Raw genomic sequence first — 15774 nt, forward strand, 5'->3', positions numbered from 1 at the left:
GGCCACAGAAATCACCATCAGCCAATTACAAAAAGCAGCTTTACTGGGAACAGCCTATATTCTGCAACGATATCTATAACAGCAGCAACAACATTGACAATAAAATTCAGCCATCCCAGGTCCTTGGGAAGGACTCGATGTCTGGATAAAACAAACCAGTCAATAACACCTGTCTGACTGTGTAAATAAATATATAATCGTAACAACCACCACCACCACCACCACCACCCTTTCACAGGAGACTTCACAGTTCTGAAAACTATACATCGTGAGATATTGATCAATTAGGGGACATGTATTATTTGCCTCTCTATATTTCACCATACTTTAGAGTAAACAGGAAACTAAACCCAAAACAGGGCTATGAGATAGCAATAGGCTTGGTTTGTAATGAAGAGTCACCAGAGGTGAAATGGACAGTTCACTTGCACTTCCCAGGAGCAGAGAAAAAGAGGGTTTTGGAGGCTTGAGAAAGAGCCAGGGGAATATTGGAAGGAGCCAAAGTTTGGTGGGGGAAGAGTGCTAGAGAGAGCTTGGGGATATTGAATAGATGGGGAAATAGAGATGGAGAGTTCAGAGAGTATTTTTAGGTAGGGGGGTAGGAGAACTGCTTTGAAGGAATGGGGATGGCAATTATTGGGCAAGAAGCTAGAGTCTTCTCTCCACTTATCTCTCACCCAGGAGATTTTTTGCATGCTTTTTGCTAGCCGATTATAAAACAGGATACTTTAATTTAAGATTCCTAGCATCATAGATTTGGTTATATCAGCAATACCATAGGATGTCTCTGCAGTCGCTTTTATAAGCAAACAAGAGGACAGATTTAGCATTTCAAAAGAATCCTATAATGCCTTTCAAAAGACAGGCCGTTCCTAGATTAGTCATGCCTGGATTCAAGCTTTTCCTCTGCCATGGATCTGCAACTTACTTCAAACCTTGGGTACAGATCTCAGTTTATTTGAAGTAAGTAGGCTAGAATAAATAGAGAGAGAGATGGGTTTGGACGTCATGACTAATTTCAGTTCAACCTAGAGCAGGCTGAACTGTTGTAACCTTGCATTGGTATGGGAGGGTAGATTGACTGTTCCTGGGGTTCAGAGGCATCGCACAGAGCTTTAACTGAAATTCTGTGTGATGTCAAAACCAGCCCTAGTTCTTCCCTAAAGCACAATTCCTTTCATTTATAAGTAGCAAAATACATGCCATCAGAACAGAAGATGAGCCTTGCTGAATCAGGAGCCACTCAAGGCCTATCTAGTCTAGCATCCTGTTTCCCATAGTAGCCCACAAAAGGGATGGGCTCCACTTGAACTAAGATGGAACCAGACTGCTGGCATATATTTAAAAAAAAAGTTGCAGAGCAGCTTTTAAAATGCAGTCTGGGGGAAAGCCAACAGGAACTAGTGGCATTCAGTTTGGCAAACATCCCTTAAGGTGTAAGGGTGTAAATGTTTCAGATAATCCAGAAGGGGACAGAGTAGAACCAGGAACAGAGCAGATTATAGGACATGATTGCCGGTCAAATGGCCATGAGGGAGATAACACACATGGACATCCCCACAGAGAGGTGATAAATATATATATAAATGTTTTATTTGCATTAGTCATTAGACCATAACAAAGCAAAAATGGGTAAAAATATACACAGAAAATCACACAGAAAAATAAATAAAAATAGCACAGAAAAAAGTCATACAATCCATCAAGCCATAGCAAAAATAAAATGAGTTTTAAAAATATAGCAATTAAACATAGCAGCAATACTCAACAATAATATGCAATAAGTAAAGAACGCACATACTATGGAAGTAAAATATTGTCATGCAAATCCAAGCAGATGGAAAATATACATAAATTGTTTTTTAAAAGGTGTTTTATACTGTAAACCAATGTCAGAAGCCTCCAAGCCAAGGTGTGTGAGCTGAAGTGCCTGGTTGAAAATGAAAACATAGATATACTGAGCATAATGAAAATGTGATGAAGTGGGACGTGATTATTCCTGGATACAAACTCTCCAGGGTGCTTTCCAAATTAGCTGCTCAACAGCGGCAAAATGCTTCTGTTCAGGCAAATCGCATTCCAAGCGTAAATAGTAAAGTGCCCAGGCGGGAGCAGTCTCACAAAAACTAACAACCCGAAAAAAACAGCAACTTTTTTACGCCGGATATACAATGCTATAGCACTGTATCACAGTGATTACATTTGAAACAAGGAATTCAAAATATGAACGGCACCCTGCAGTCAGCATAAGGACTGTGGTGTCACAGTGCAGAAGCACACTTCAGGGATACGCCATTGCAGGGTCTAATCTGGAAAGCGTCTAGAAAGGAGAGGATGTGGTGGGGGTGGAGTAGCACTGTATGTAAAAGAAGGCATAGATTCTAACAAACTACAAAACCTAGGCAGACTAGACTCCTCCACAGAAACTGTTGGTAATAATACTAGGCCTGAAAAGAGTATGTCCCTAATAATACATGCATCACTATCCTGATCAAAATGCTAACGGGGCTCTGAAATTGGAGAATAAAGTCAGGGAGGAATATGAGAGAGAGAATTGTAATAGTGGGTGACTTCAAGAGGTCAAATTTAAAGATAGACTAAATGACTATGCCTTAGAACATCCATCATGGAACATCCATTGGTGAGGGGATTGGTGAAAAGAAAACTGAAAGGGAAAGTCGGGGGATCAAATCACTCTAGAGTCCCTGGAGCTTATTTAAAACCACAATAATAGAAATTCAGTTAGAAAGCATACCAAAAAGAAAAAAAGGTACCACCAAGTCCAGGAGCATGCCAGCATGGCTAGCAAGTAGAGTTGTAAAAAGCAGTTCATCAATATCTCTTCTGAGATGTGATCAGAACTGTACACAGTATTCTAAGTGTGATTTGTAGAAGTACATTATAATATTGGCACTTTTCACCACTTTGAATAGTTTATGGTCATTGGCCACATCACTGCTTACTGCTTGTTTAATTTATAAACAAATTAAAAAGTGCCAGTCCCAGCACAGATCCTTAGGAAACAATGCTTTTTTTCTTCCATTGTGAAAATTGTCCACTCAGTCCTGTTTCCTGTTCTTTAACCAGTTATCAGTCCATAAGAGGACTTGTTCGCTAATCTCATGAGTGCTAGGTATACTCAAAAGCCTATGGTGAGGAACTATGTCAAAAAACCCTCCAAAAAGCTTCTGAGAGAGTCTCTCCCCAAAAGCTCTTGCATAGACTTAGCAGTCATGGGATAAGGGAACAGGTCCTCCTGTGGATTTGGGGACAGATAATCTGGTAGAGCTTGTTGAATTTTATATATTGGGTATGGCAGGAGAGGTAAGCAACATTCATTAAGAACATAATGCCAGGCAAATTATAACCTGTCCTATTTCATCCTGTTTTAGGGTGTTTTGTAGTTGAGGGCAGTGATACAACAGTCTCTCTCTGCTACAGTTATTGTAAGATTCATGGTACATCAACCAACCATTGTGTCATTTAGGATGAATTTGCTATGCACGTGCCTGTTACGGAAATCTGTCTTGATAAAATGTTTGTATTAGATCCTGCTTTGGACCAGAGCCTGCTTTGATAATTCCAACATCACCAGAGAATTGATGAATGTGAGTCAGTATGTGTGTATGTGGTGTGTATCAATTAAGTTGAAACAGATAGTTATGTGCTCTGTTTGGTGAGTTACAATTAACACTCTGGGAGCTGAAGTGTCCAAGCAGTCTTTAAAGGCAACCCCATGTAGATTGTGCTAAAGTTGTCCAAGTTGGACTCAGAAATGTTGTTGAGGTCTCAGAGAGGTATGTGTTTTCTGGGGAGCTTCAAGATCAAGATGCATAATTTGGCAAGCACCTTAATACTACCTTTAAAATTTTGGAAGCTGAAATTAGTTTAAGAATGCTCCAGAATGAAAACCTATAAAGCTGTCTTATACTGAGTCAGACCATTGGTCCACCTAGGTCAGTATTAGTCAACACTGACTGACAGTGGCTTTTAACGGATGCATACTGCAGCTTTTCCCAGCCCTGTGTGGAAATACCAGGGATTGAACGTGGGACCTTCTGTGTGCAAAGCATATGCTCTTCCTCTGAGTAACAGTCACTTACTTGCACAAACGTCTTAAGATAAACATTAATAAGGTCCAGCAAATGTTTTTTCTGTGCTCGGTTTTACAGTGTCTGGGTTTTGCTTCAAGAAAAGCAAGCACTCTTACTGCTTTTTTTGCTGGATGTGGGCAAACAAAAAGGACTGTGTGTCTACAGCGCTGTTATACATGTATGGCAGTAGCAGCTGGCATGTGAGCCTCAAGCTGTTTTATGCACAGAAGATACACTTGGTTGCTGGCTTGTAATACTGCCTTAAGTGATTGGCATGAAATGTTTTACCTGCTGTCTCTAGGGTTACTTTAATTAACAGAAAGATGAACAGGTGACAAAATGCTTCCCATGGTGTTTAGGGCAGGATCCTGGTGAAACTAGTGCTGCCTTTGGGTATGAATTGGGGTTGTAATTGGCTTTGTTTTGATAATCATGCTTAACTCTTGGGTGACAGGTTGGTCTTGATCATATTTCATTATGCATCAAAATAACTGGTGATACAATGGGGCCTTTGGTTACCTCCGAAGCATCCCCCAAAACCCTCTAAAGCAGGGATTCTCATCGTTGGGTCCCCAGATGTTATTGGGCTTCAACTCCCATAATCCCCAGCCCAGTGGCCTTTGGTTGGGGATTCTGAGAGTTGAAGTCCAACAATGTCTGGGTACCCAACGTTGAGAAGCCTTCTCTAAAGAATCCCAAAATGAAAAGCTGCACTTTTCTATCTGACACAAGGGAGTGTGTTTCCTTATTTATTTGGAAATATTACCCTAACAATTATTGTACAATAGTTCAGTTTTGGCAATACACATGTTGGTGACCCTTTTGGGAAATGTGGTAAAACCACTTCTGTGTACTGCTGCTCCTGTTCCTTCTTTGGAAAAGGAAAATTAAAAGTTTCTGAATCTGGGTGCTCAGACTTGCAAGTGCTTTCCATAGCTGAAGGGGGAAAAAAGGGAAACCTGGCTTCAGGGGGCTTTGACTTGAACTGTGATTGCTTTGCAGGAATTTGCAACATTGACAAGGGAACTCAATGCATGTCGAGAGCAGCTTCTGGAAAGGGAAGAGGAGATCTCGGAGCTGAAAGCAGAACGGAATAACACAAGGGTGAGTAGAAAACAAGTCTCGGTTATGAAGACACCCAGCCTTGATCCAGAGGAAACAAAAATCCACCATTCCCTTATAGTGAGCAGGCTTCCTATCTCTACCCAGTGTGTCCACAGAAGACCTGCAGTACTCCCTGTCGATAAGGTTTAACAGGATAGAAAGCTTTCTATGGAATTTCCCACCCAGTCAGTAGTATTTGATAGAAGACTTGTATTCTTGATTGAATGGGTAGGGTTTAGCATAATCTCTGTAAAATCCAATTTAATTTCTATAGAACATTGTTATTGTTTTTCATTCTTATTATGGTACAGCTTGTTTTCATGCCTGCAAAGACAATTCAGCCCTGTGCCATAACTCCCAGGCTTCAAATTTGCTAAGGAACCTTGGTCAGCTATATCCCTCTTAGTAGTGCAAATGCAAACTTTCCTGTTCTTGGGTAATTGTTTTGCTCATACCTCAAGGATTTATCACTAACTGCCACATTTGGATCTTGCTGGCCTATTGCTGCATTGGGGTTCCCACCTATAACTGTGCTGCTGTTATTTTAATGGTATGCCCTCAAACTGCTGGAAATAATCGTTGCCAATGTATGAAGAAAAGGCAAATATTAGCATTGGCTCAAACCCCTTGTTGATCCCTCTTCTTGTCCATTTTTGGTTAGTTATACTCTCATTTCATTACATCACTTCTTACAGCAAATCTGACCATCACTGATGAGATTCTTGAAGGAACAAACTGGCTAGGAAATAGTGAGTGAGTGAGTGAGTGAGTAAGTAGTAAATGCATCTACCACATACATTATTTATTTAGTTGTAGCAACCCAGGATATAAAATTTTACCCATGGGATTCAGAAATAATGTTCTGTTGTTTATAATACATAACAATCTATTTAATATTTAATATATTGAATATATACTAAATCTAAAATACTGAATTTAAAATTACCATGAGTAATGATTTCTTTTTTATAATCTCATTACAGTTTTTTATTACATGGATATAAATTATTAGATATAATTAAATGGTTGTTCAGTGAATGGATAAGTCTGATTATATTGGATAAGTGGATAAGTCTGGTTATATGAAAGATTAATAGATGTGCAGCTTGATTTCTTGATACTTGAGTTAAATGGTATGTTGTAAATAATGTGTGTTACTTTTTTATTTGCTGAAAGTTTTTTTTAAACACACCATTCTGTCATTTACAAAATGATCTACTTACTATATTTCACAGGTTTATCTTTTTTAAGGACATATATCACATTTGCCTTGGGCTCATATCATGATTAGAGGGGGTAGCAGATGTGGAGTGGAGCAGACAGTTTGTAAGAGAACTGAAAGTGAATTGAGAGAGGCTTTGCCACACAAGTATTTTGACCACATGTACTTTGTCAAACAGGTTTTATAAAAATACGGTCCTTGGAGGCAAAAGTGGAATGAATGATGGTGATCTTTCTTTCAAACTGCCTTCAGTTCTTGGAAATTGTCCTCTGTCTCCATCCATAGTCTTGTTTGTGCAGTTTGTTTCTGTGGCTTCCTGTGCTATATTTCCTCTGAACAACCCTTATTCTCCTATTTGTCACAATTTACATATAATTTCATATTCCTTGTTTCATTGAGTTCTGAGGCTGAAGCCTCCCTGAGTGGAATAAAACTGGCAACTACTGTAATAACTGTGTTAGATGGTTAATAAATTGTGCCGTTTACTTCTGGTGCCGATATAGACTAGCAGTAAAACCTGGCTGCCTTTTGGTAAAGCATTGAAACTCGCTTGAGGACAAGGAAAGCCTTTGCCCACTTTGTGTTGGCTTTAAATGAGGAGTAACTGGCACTACTCCCTGTCTTGCAGCTTTTGTTGGAGCATCTGGAGTGCCTGGTCTCAAGGCACGAACGCTCTCTGAGGATGACTGTGGTGAAACGGCAGGCTCAGTCTCCATCTGGTGTCTCCAGTGAAGTTGAAGTTCTGAAAGCACTGAAATCTTTGTTTGAACACCATAAAGCATTAGATGAGAAGGTGAGGCTTGTGGTAGTGATTATTTTGATACACCTAGCCTTAGCAACTCCTGCTAATTACCACCCAAATCATTTTAATTATAGAGCTGTAATGGTCCAAAATACTGTCTTTGGTCAGCATTTTCATGCAGATCACTCACCAGTGCTCAGATTCCTTTTATGAATGATTTTCATCCCAAGCCAAGGTCTTGCACTTTGCAGAGAGGTCCCAAATATTTGTACTTTACATTCCTGGAAGCTACTGCCAAGACTCAATTCATGCAAACACTCTTTTTGAAGTGATATTCCAGCCTCCTACCACAATTCAGTTCTGCACTCAGTGAACTTTTCTTTGTAGGCCTACTCTAGTGGCTCCTCTGCTTCAAACAGCACCTTCCTGCGGTCCTTTGGTGTTTATCCTAATGCACAGGTTATTTTGGGATTCCAGGTTATTCATTCCACACAGCAACTAGCTTGCCTCATCAAGAGTCAAAGCCTTGATGAGGCTTTGTATTTGTATATAATACAAATGTATATTTGTATTTGTATATAAAGTACAGTATTTCTTGTTATGTAGGGTCAAACTATACAATCTCGATACATCTGGAGAGGTTCGGTTATGGTTGCCACTGGCTCCTTTGGCAACTCAGGACCGGGCCTTCTTGGTGGCGACCCTGGGACTTTGGAATATGCTCCCTGTCAAAATAAGAGCATCTCCATCTCTGTTTGCTTTTAGGAAGACCCTCAAGACACATCTGTTATCTGTCTTTTAAACTGAAATTAATGTTAAACTGTTTAATCATTTTTATACCATGAAATTGCTTTATTCTGTGAAACTTTTTTTTATTCTGTGAAATTGTTTTAATTGTTTTTATTCCATTTTATATTTGTGTTAATGTGTATATACACCACCTAGAGATACACATATCAGGTCGTATATAAATAATAAATAAATAAATTATAAATTATAAATATACTTGTTGCATAATTTGGACCGGTGTGTTTGAGTTATCAAAAATAAATAGTACATGTGCATGGGACCCTCCCAGACTGGATTGGGACCTTGGTGGGGAAGGTTTTTTTGTTTTGTTTTGCCACCACTGCAGTCCTGAACTAGATATTCTGCCCACCAGCTGATATTTGCTTCAGGATCAAAGCTCCCATTGGTGCCAGTAGGGTTTTCCCCCCTGTGTCAAATAGCAGCTGCAAGGTGCCCTAAATCCATATTGGGACCAAGGTGAGGACTAAGCTCACTCCCTCAATTATGGTTCCAATCCAGATTGAGTTCCCCTGTGTGTGCTAAGAGGGGGAAAAAAAGCATGCATGCCCCAATCATGCAATTTGACCCTTCTTACATAGTTAGCTACGATGCCAGGAGCAGTCCTTTTATGAGGTGAGGCAGTTGCCTTAGCAGATTATTTGGGCAGCAAGGCAACATGAAGCTCTTCTGCTCAGAGAGAGAGAGAGAGAGAGAAAGATATGGAGAAGGCCCTTTGCAAGGAGGTCAGCATTTGGCGCCCTGCCTCAGGAGCACAGAAATCTTGAGCCACCACTAAGTTAGTGCAGTTCTTATGAACTCTTATGCTACATGAGGAGGAGACAGTAACTAGCTTGAATGATCTATGTTATGAACTGGATTTCCTGATGCTAGTCATTTCTTAAATGTGGGTTTTTAGGCTGATATTACCAAATGTATTGTTGAAGACTATGCATCCATTCTGTCTTTGAAAAATAAACATTCCTCCCCCATTATATGCATTCAGGTGAGAGAGCGCTTGCGGGCAGCACTGGAACGAGTGGCTACACTAGAAGAACAGCTTTCCAGTGCTCACCAGCAGGTAAATATAGTACTGCAAATTCCAATGCAGTTTTCATAGAGTTGCTTCTCAAAGAATTGGAGACTACTAAATGCAGCAAGAATGTCTTGTGGTGTCTGGATTATGTAATATGGAGCTGCATAGACTGATTTGTCAGTGAAGTATGATCCACTGTTGTCATGTTTTGACCATGTGATACCTCAGGGTGGTGAAAGGGAAGAGAGACCTGACAGTGCAAATGGGAGTGGTTTAAGAGGTGAATAGTGCTTCTAAAATGATTGGAAGTTTCTATACTAATATAAGGAATATTGGTTGCAAGCAATTAAACTATCAGTCACTGAGATGAATAAGAATGGAAGAAATCGTAGAAGACCATCCTAGCTGTCCAGGGAACTTCTTAGTGTTCTGAACCCAAGATGAGTTGCTAAGAAGTAATGTGGTCCAGTAGCTTAAGTGTGACTGGAGAGTATTTGGAAGGCAAAAGCTCAAAATACAGTGCATCAGTATCAAGAAATGTTAATGGCAGCAAGAAGAAATATTGCAATATTGTTAACTGTGAAAAGAAGGGAGGGTGCATTTCAGCCATGCTCAGCTGAACTTAATGTGTACAGTCATCCCTTACCCACTGCAAGGGTTATGTTCCCACAGAACCCTGCGGTTGGCAAATTTGCAGTTGGCAAGGCATTGAAACCAATGGCAATGGGGTTAGGGGAATTGTGACCACAAAAGCACTTAAAATCAAGGGGGAAAATGCTAAAAAACAACAACCCCCAAATCACCAAAACTCCATAAATATCAACAGAATCAGCAAGAGTTGCCAAGAGTCACTAAGAGGAATGAACAGATTGAGCCCCTTGACTGAACCCCCACCCAACCACTCAAATGCATTTTAGAATAAAAAGAAAACAGAACACAAGAAATCTTAATGAGAAGCTTTCCATACCTGACAGCCATGCAGATGGCCAGGATGCCGAGGAGGAGGGGTAGGAGGGATGTGTTGGGTTGCAGTCGGGGAAGGAAGGGGTCAGGTGGCTAGGAGAGGATATTAAAGGGCAAGAGGGTGTGCCAGCACCCTCCGATGATGATGATGATGTGCCATCTACACCATCTGCAGTCATAACTGCGGGCAGTTCATAGCTGCTCCCCAAAGTGCTAGGCTGCTCTGGAGTGCCAGGCTGCACTCTCTTGAAAAAGCTCAGAAGTGTTGGCTGTGCCATCTTCTTCCTGAGGTCTTTTTGGACCTCTATGTAGGGCTGAATCAGTTCATTCAGTCCCTGCCTGAATGTCAGACTGTGCTGCATAAAGGGGCCCATGTCCACTGCCTCATCTGCCAGCCCTGAGGCATGTCTGAGGAATCTGTTGATCTTTTCAAGGGTCAACTTTGCTGTGGCCCTTAAGTCTTCCTCTTCTTCACCAGCTTCTTCCTGATCACTGGAGGATTTGATCAGGGCCTCCAGATCTTGCTCTGTGAGCTCCTCAGAGTGTGACTCCAGGAGCTTAGCAACTCGGCTGGCTGGATGTCCTCAAAGCCCTCGCCGCCAAGTTGCTTAGCAGAAGCCACTATCCTCCCAACCTTTTCCTCTGCAGCTGGCATGGAAGTGTTGTCTCTCACAGCCCCTTCCACAGCTTCCTCCAAAGGCATTCAGGCTGCTGCTACTGAGCTCATCCATTGCCTCCTTGATGATGGCCAAGGCATGGGTGATATTGTAGCCCTTCCAGGCTTCCTTCAGGGTCATGTCAGGGTTGCCATCCATCAGGTCAGCAATGTGTTTAAAGTTCCTCCTGGTGTTGTAGCTCTTGAAAGCCTGGATGATGCTTTGGTCCATTAGCTGGTTGAGTAATGTGGTGTTTGGAGGTATGAACACCACTTCCACATTGGGGTGGGCAAGCAGCAGGTCTGGAGGCTTCCCTGGGGCATTGTCCAATATCAGCAGCCCCTTGAAAGCCAGGTTCTTTTCTTAGGTAGCACTTCACCTCATGCACAAAGCAGTCATTGAATCAGGACATGAAGATGGTGCACATTACCCTGGCCTTCGTGTTCAGTCTCCAGAACACAGGGAGGTGGTTCATGTTCTTCCCCTTCAATGCCCGTGGATTCGGGGACCAGTAGACCAGCATGGGCTTGACCATCAAGATACTCAGAGGCAAACTGCCCTGAGTCATTTTTGGAAGGGCAATATAGAAATTGAATTAATAATAATAATACCAAACATCTAAAACATCAAGTAAAATAAACCATCTGCTGTACATGGACGATCTGAAGTTGTATGGAAAGTGCCAGTCAGAAATCGAATCACTGCTAAACATTGTCCGTATATTCAGTAGTGATATAGTAACGGAGTTTGGACTAGACAAGTGTGCTGCATTAATAATGAACAGAGGAAAAATAACAAAAACAGAAGGAATAGAATTGCCCAATGGAAGCAACATCAAGAACCTGGAAAAGAAAGAACATTACAAATACTTGGGCATACTCCAGGCTGATAACACTGCACACACTGAAGTTAAAAGAAAAATTGGAAGTGAATACATCAGGAGAGTTAGAAAAATCCTCAAGTCCAAACTCAATGACGGGAACACCATACAAGCCATAAACGCCTGGGCTATACCAGTTATCAGATACACTGCAGGAATAATAGACTGGACCCAGGCAGAGCTAGAGACGCTAGATCGTAAGATGAGGAAAATCATGACCATCAATCATGCTCTGCACCCCCGCAGTGATGTAGATAGGCTCTACCTCCCTCGCAGCTCAGGTGAAAGAGGAATGCTACAAGTCCATCAAACAGTAGAGGAGGAGAAAAGAGGCCTTGAAGAATATATCAAGGACAGTGAAGAAGATGCACTTCAAATGGTCAAGAACAAGAAACTATTCAACACCAATGAAACAAAGCCGGCCTACAAGAAAGAACAAGTCAAGAACCGAGCAGAAAAATGGAGACATAAGCCCCTGCATGGTCAATATTTGCACAATATAAGTGGAAAATCAAACCTCACCAAGACCTGGCAATGTCTTAAGAGGGGCAACTTGAAGAAAGAAACAGAAGGTTTAATATTGGCTGCACAAAAACAGGCACTAAGAACAAATGCAATAAGAGCAAAAGTCGAAAAATCCACAACAAACAGCAAGTGCCGGCTTTGTAAAGAAGCAAATGAAACAGTGGAACACCAACCCTTCCCCAACCCTAACTTACTTCACAGGGTTGTTGTGAAAGACAAACTCAAGTATGTAGTACACCGCTCTGGGCTCCTTGGAGGAAGAGCGGGATATAAATGTTGTAGTTGTAGTAGTAGTAGTAGTAGTAGTAGTAGTAATAATAAATATATAATATAATAATAATTATATAATATAATATATATAATTATTATTATTTATTAATTATTATTATTTAACATCTGCCACACAATACACCAGATATAACTGTAGTCGAGAAGAAAGAAAAACAAGTGAAAATAATCGACATAGCAATACCAGGGGATAGCAGAATAGAAGAAAAAGAAATAGAAAAAATCACCAAATACAAAGATCTACAAATTGAAATTGAAAGGCTGTGGCAGAAAAAGACCAAAATAATCCCAGTGGTAATTGGCGCCCTGGGTGCAGTTCCAAAAGATCTTGAAGAGCACCTCAACACCGTAGGGGCCACAGAAATCACCGTCAGCCAGTTACAAAAAGCAGCTTTACTGGGAACAGCCTATATTCTGCGACGATATCTATAACAATTGACAATAAAATTCAGCCATCCCAGGTCCTTGGGAAGGACTCGATGTTTGGATAAAACAAACCAGTCAATAACACCTGTCTGACTGTGTAAACAAGAGATAATAAATTATAATTAATTAATGAATAAGTTTAATACTGGCTGCACAAGAACAGGCACTAAGAACAAATGCAATAAGAGCAAAAGTAGAAAAGTCAACAACAAACAGCAAGTGCCGCCTTTGTAAAGAAGCAGATGAAACTGTGGACCACCTAATCAGCTGTTGTAAAAAGATTGCACAGACTGACTACAAACAAAGGCATAGGTAACAGGGATGATACACTGGAACGTCTGCAAAAAATACAAGCTACCTGTAGCCAAAAATTGGTGTGACCATAAACCGCCCTGAGCCATTTTGGAAGGGCGGTATACAAATCAAATAAATAAATAAAATAATAATAAATAAAAAGTTGTAGAAAATGAAGATGCAGAAATATTATGGGACTTCCGACTACAAACAGACAAACATCTACCTCACAATACACCAGGTATAACTGTAGTCGAGAAGAAAGACAAACAAATCAAAATCATCGACATAGCAATACCAGGGGATAGCAGAATAGAAGAAAAAGAGATAGAAAAAATAACAAAATACGAAGATCTACAAATTGAAAATGAAAGGCTGTGGCAGAAAAAGTCAAAAATAATCCCAGTGGTACTTGGTGCCCTAGGTGCAATTCAACTTGAAGAGCACCTCAACACCATAGGGGCCACAGAAATCACCATCAGCCAATTACAAAAAGCAACTTTACAGGGAACAGCCTATATTCTGCGACGATATCTATAATAACAGCAACAACAATTCAGCCATCCCAGGTCCTTGGGAAGGACTCAATGTCTGGATAAAACAAACGAGTCAATAATACCTGTCTGACTGTGTAAATAAATAATAATAGGTGCAGAACAGAAGGATCAGCCTGTCCTTTGCAGCCTTGAATCCTGGAGCCCTTCTCTTCTCCTTGGCAATGAAGGTGCAGTTAGGCATCCTCTTCCAAAAGAGTCCAGTCTTGTCTGCATTGAAGACCTGGTCAGGCACATAGACTTCTCCTCAGTCAGCCTCTTCAGCTCGGCAGGAAAGGCAGTTGCAGCCTCCTGGTCTGCAGAGGCTCCTGTTCTGCATTGTGAAGGCTGAAGCACTTCTTGAAGTTCTCAAACCAGCCCTTTAAACTTCTCTGGGTCTCCCTCTCCAGAGCTCCCCACCTGGTGCCTGTAGATCTTCTGCACCTTGATGCAGATCATGCGCGTGCTGAGAGGGACCTTTTTCTGTATCTGGTTCTCTATCCAGATGTTCAGGGCCTTCTCCATCTTCTCAATGTTGAGGTCTCATGGCATGTACAAAACCTTCAGAAAGGATTGGGTCCCACTGGCAACACTGCCTCTGATGGCATCCTCATTCTTCTTGATGCTGCAATGGTCGATTCGCTGACCCCGAACAATCTTCTAGCCACACTGTTGGACTCCCTGAAGGAGGACCAAAGCAAGACTTTGATTTTGTCCTCCAGGGGCATGACATTCCTTGGCCACAGCAACTTCCTTTCCCTTGCCTGCACACTTTGGACCCATTTTCTGAGTGTCCTCCCCCCCCCACACACACACCTGCTCCTCTCTCTCTCACCTTCACTCTTCTACCTCTCCTTAAAAAGCAGTGCAAACAAAGCAGTGAAGACACAGCAGCCATAACACAGCCCCCTCAGCACATGCAGGCTCCCCCAAGCAGCAAACAGTGAAATGCAGGCTCCCCCCAGCAGCAATGAAAGCCATTGCTGTATAGCCCCAACATATACAGCACCCAAAATTTTGCAGTTTTCCTGTGCACATCTCAGCTCTGCTTCTCTAAATCAGTGTTTTCTCTAAGGCATGCGCACGTCTGTGCGTTCACAAGTTTTCTGATGTCCGCTCAGTTATTTTTAGATCCCGCTCAGGTTGAATTAGGAAGGTCCCGCTCTGAATGCACATGTACACACATTGCTATGATACTGCCACCCAGAACAAAATTCATTCCGCACAGAGATGAAAAAAATTAGAGGGACCACTGCTCCCAATCTCTCCTTCCTCTGCTTTTCTGCCTCCCTTTCTCCTCCGTCTCTCTCTCTCTCCTCCACCTCTCCAACACTCCTTCAATTCTCCACAACACTCCTCCATTCTTTCCCGCCTTTCACCCTCAGAAAATCGCTCCTCTCACCAATGAAACCCCCGGAGAATCGCATACACTCAAGTTGCGGTTGATGAGACCGGTTGCAATTTCCCAATCAATGCTCTCCCCTTCCCCCTCTGCCTTCCCCCCTCTGCTTGTGCCCTTGCATGGCAAGATCGGAGGAATTGGCTCTGCTACCACCACAGTAACATGGGCTTTTGTCAGCATGGCGACAGGGGAGAGTTGCCCTTTAAATAAATATTTACCCAGGGAGGGAGGGTGGGATGGGGCGTGGCGGTGGTGGCTGCTGCATGGAGGGTGGTGGTGGGGAAGCTCCTTCTAGTTCTCCTCTCTCCTCCCAAGTGACTGCATGGGCCTCTCACCTCTCTGCTAAGTAGCCTGTTTCCAGCCTTCCTTCAAGTGGAGGAAACAGAGAGGCGAGAGGCCCATGCAGTCACTCAGGAGGAGGGAGGGGAGCTGGAAGGAGCTTACCACCTCCCACCTCGGTAACTTCCTCGCGCCCCCTCCCTGCAGTCGCTGCCATCACTGCACCCCATCCCACCCTCCCTCCTTGGGTAAATAGTTTGCTTAAAATATTTCAACCCCTCCTCGAAGAGCTGTCAACACAGCAATTGAAGTTGTTATAAAGCTAAATAAAGTGTAAAAAGCTCAAACACACAAAGGCTGATTTTAAAAAGTGGATGGTAATTTGGTGGTGAGCTCACGAGGCTGTGGGGCAAGAGAGTTGTTGTTGTTATTATTAATTCGATTTCTATACCGCCCTTCCAAAAATGGCTCAGGGTGGTTTACACAAAGAAATAACAAACAAATAAGATGCATCCCTGTCCCCAAAGGGCTCACATTCTAAAAA

The 15774-nt window shown here is 42.0% G+C and overlaps 1 protein-coding gene across 12 annotated transcripts in view; it reads left to right on the forward strand.

The window, feature by feature from the left end:
- The window catches only part of PPFIA4 (PTPRF interacting protein alpha 4), a 211518-nt gene that overhangs the window by 106355 nt on the left and 89389 nt on the right, over window positions 1-15774 (forward strand). For all 12 annotated transcript variants that reach the window (XR_008305632.1, XM_053243184.1, XM_053243185.1 and 9 more), the window contains 3 exons: window positions 5097-5198; window positions 7049-7213; window positions 8955-9029. Coding sequence is in view for 11 of the 12 variants with exons in the window: in XM_053243184.1 (XP_053099159.1) it covers window positions 5097-5198; window positions 7049-7213; window positions 8955-9029 (342 nt within the window). In the remaining variant the exon portion in view is untranslated. The remainder of the gene's footprint in view (window positions 1-5096; window positions 5199-7048; window positions 7214-8954; window positions 9030-15774) is intronic.

Source organism: Hemicordylus capensis, chromosome 4, assembly GCF_027244095.1.
Source record: "Hemicordylus capensis ecotype Gifberg chromosome 4, rHemCap1.1.pri, whole genome shotgun sequence".
In the NCBI taxonomy this organism is placed as follows: domain Eukaryota; kingdom Metazoa; phylum Chordata; class Lepidosauria; order Squamata; family Cordylidae; genus Hemicordylus; species Hemicordylus capensis.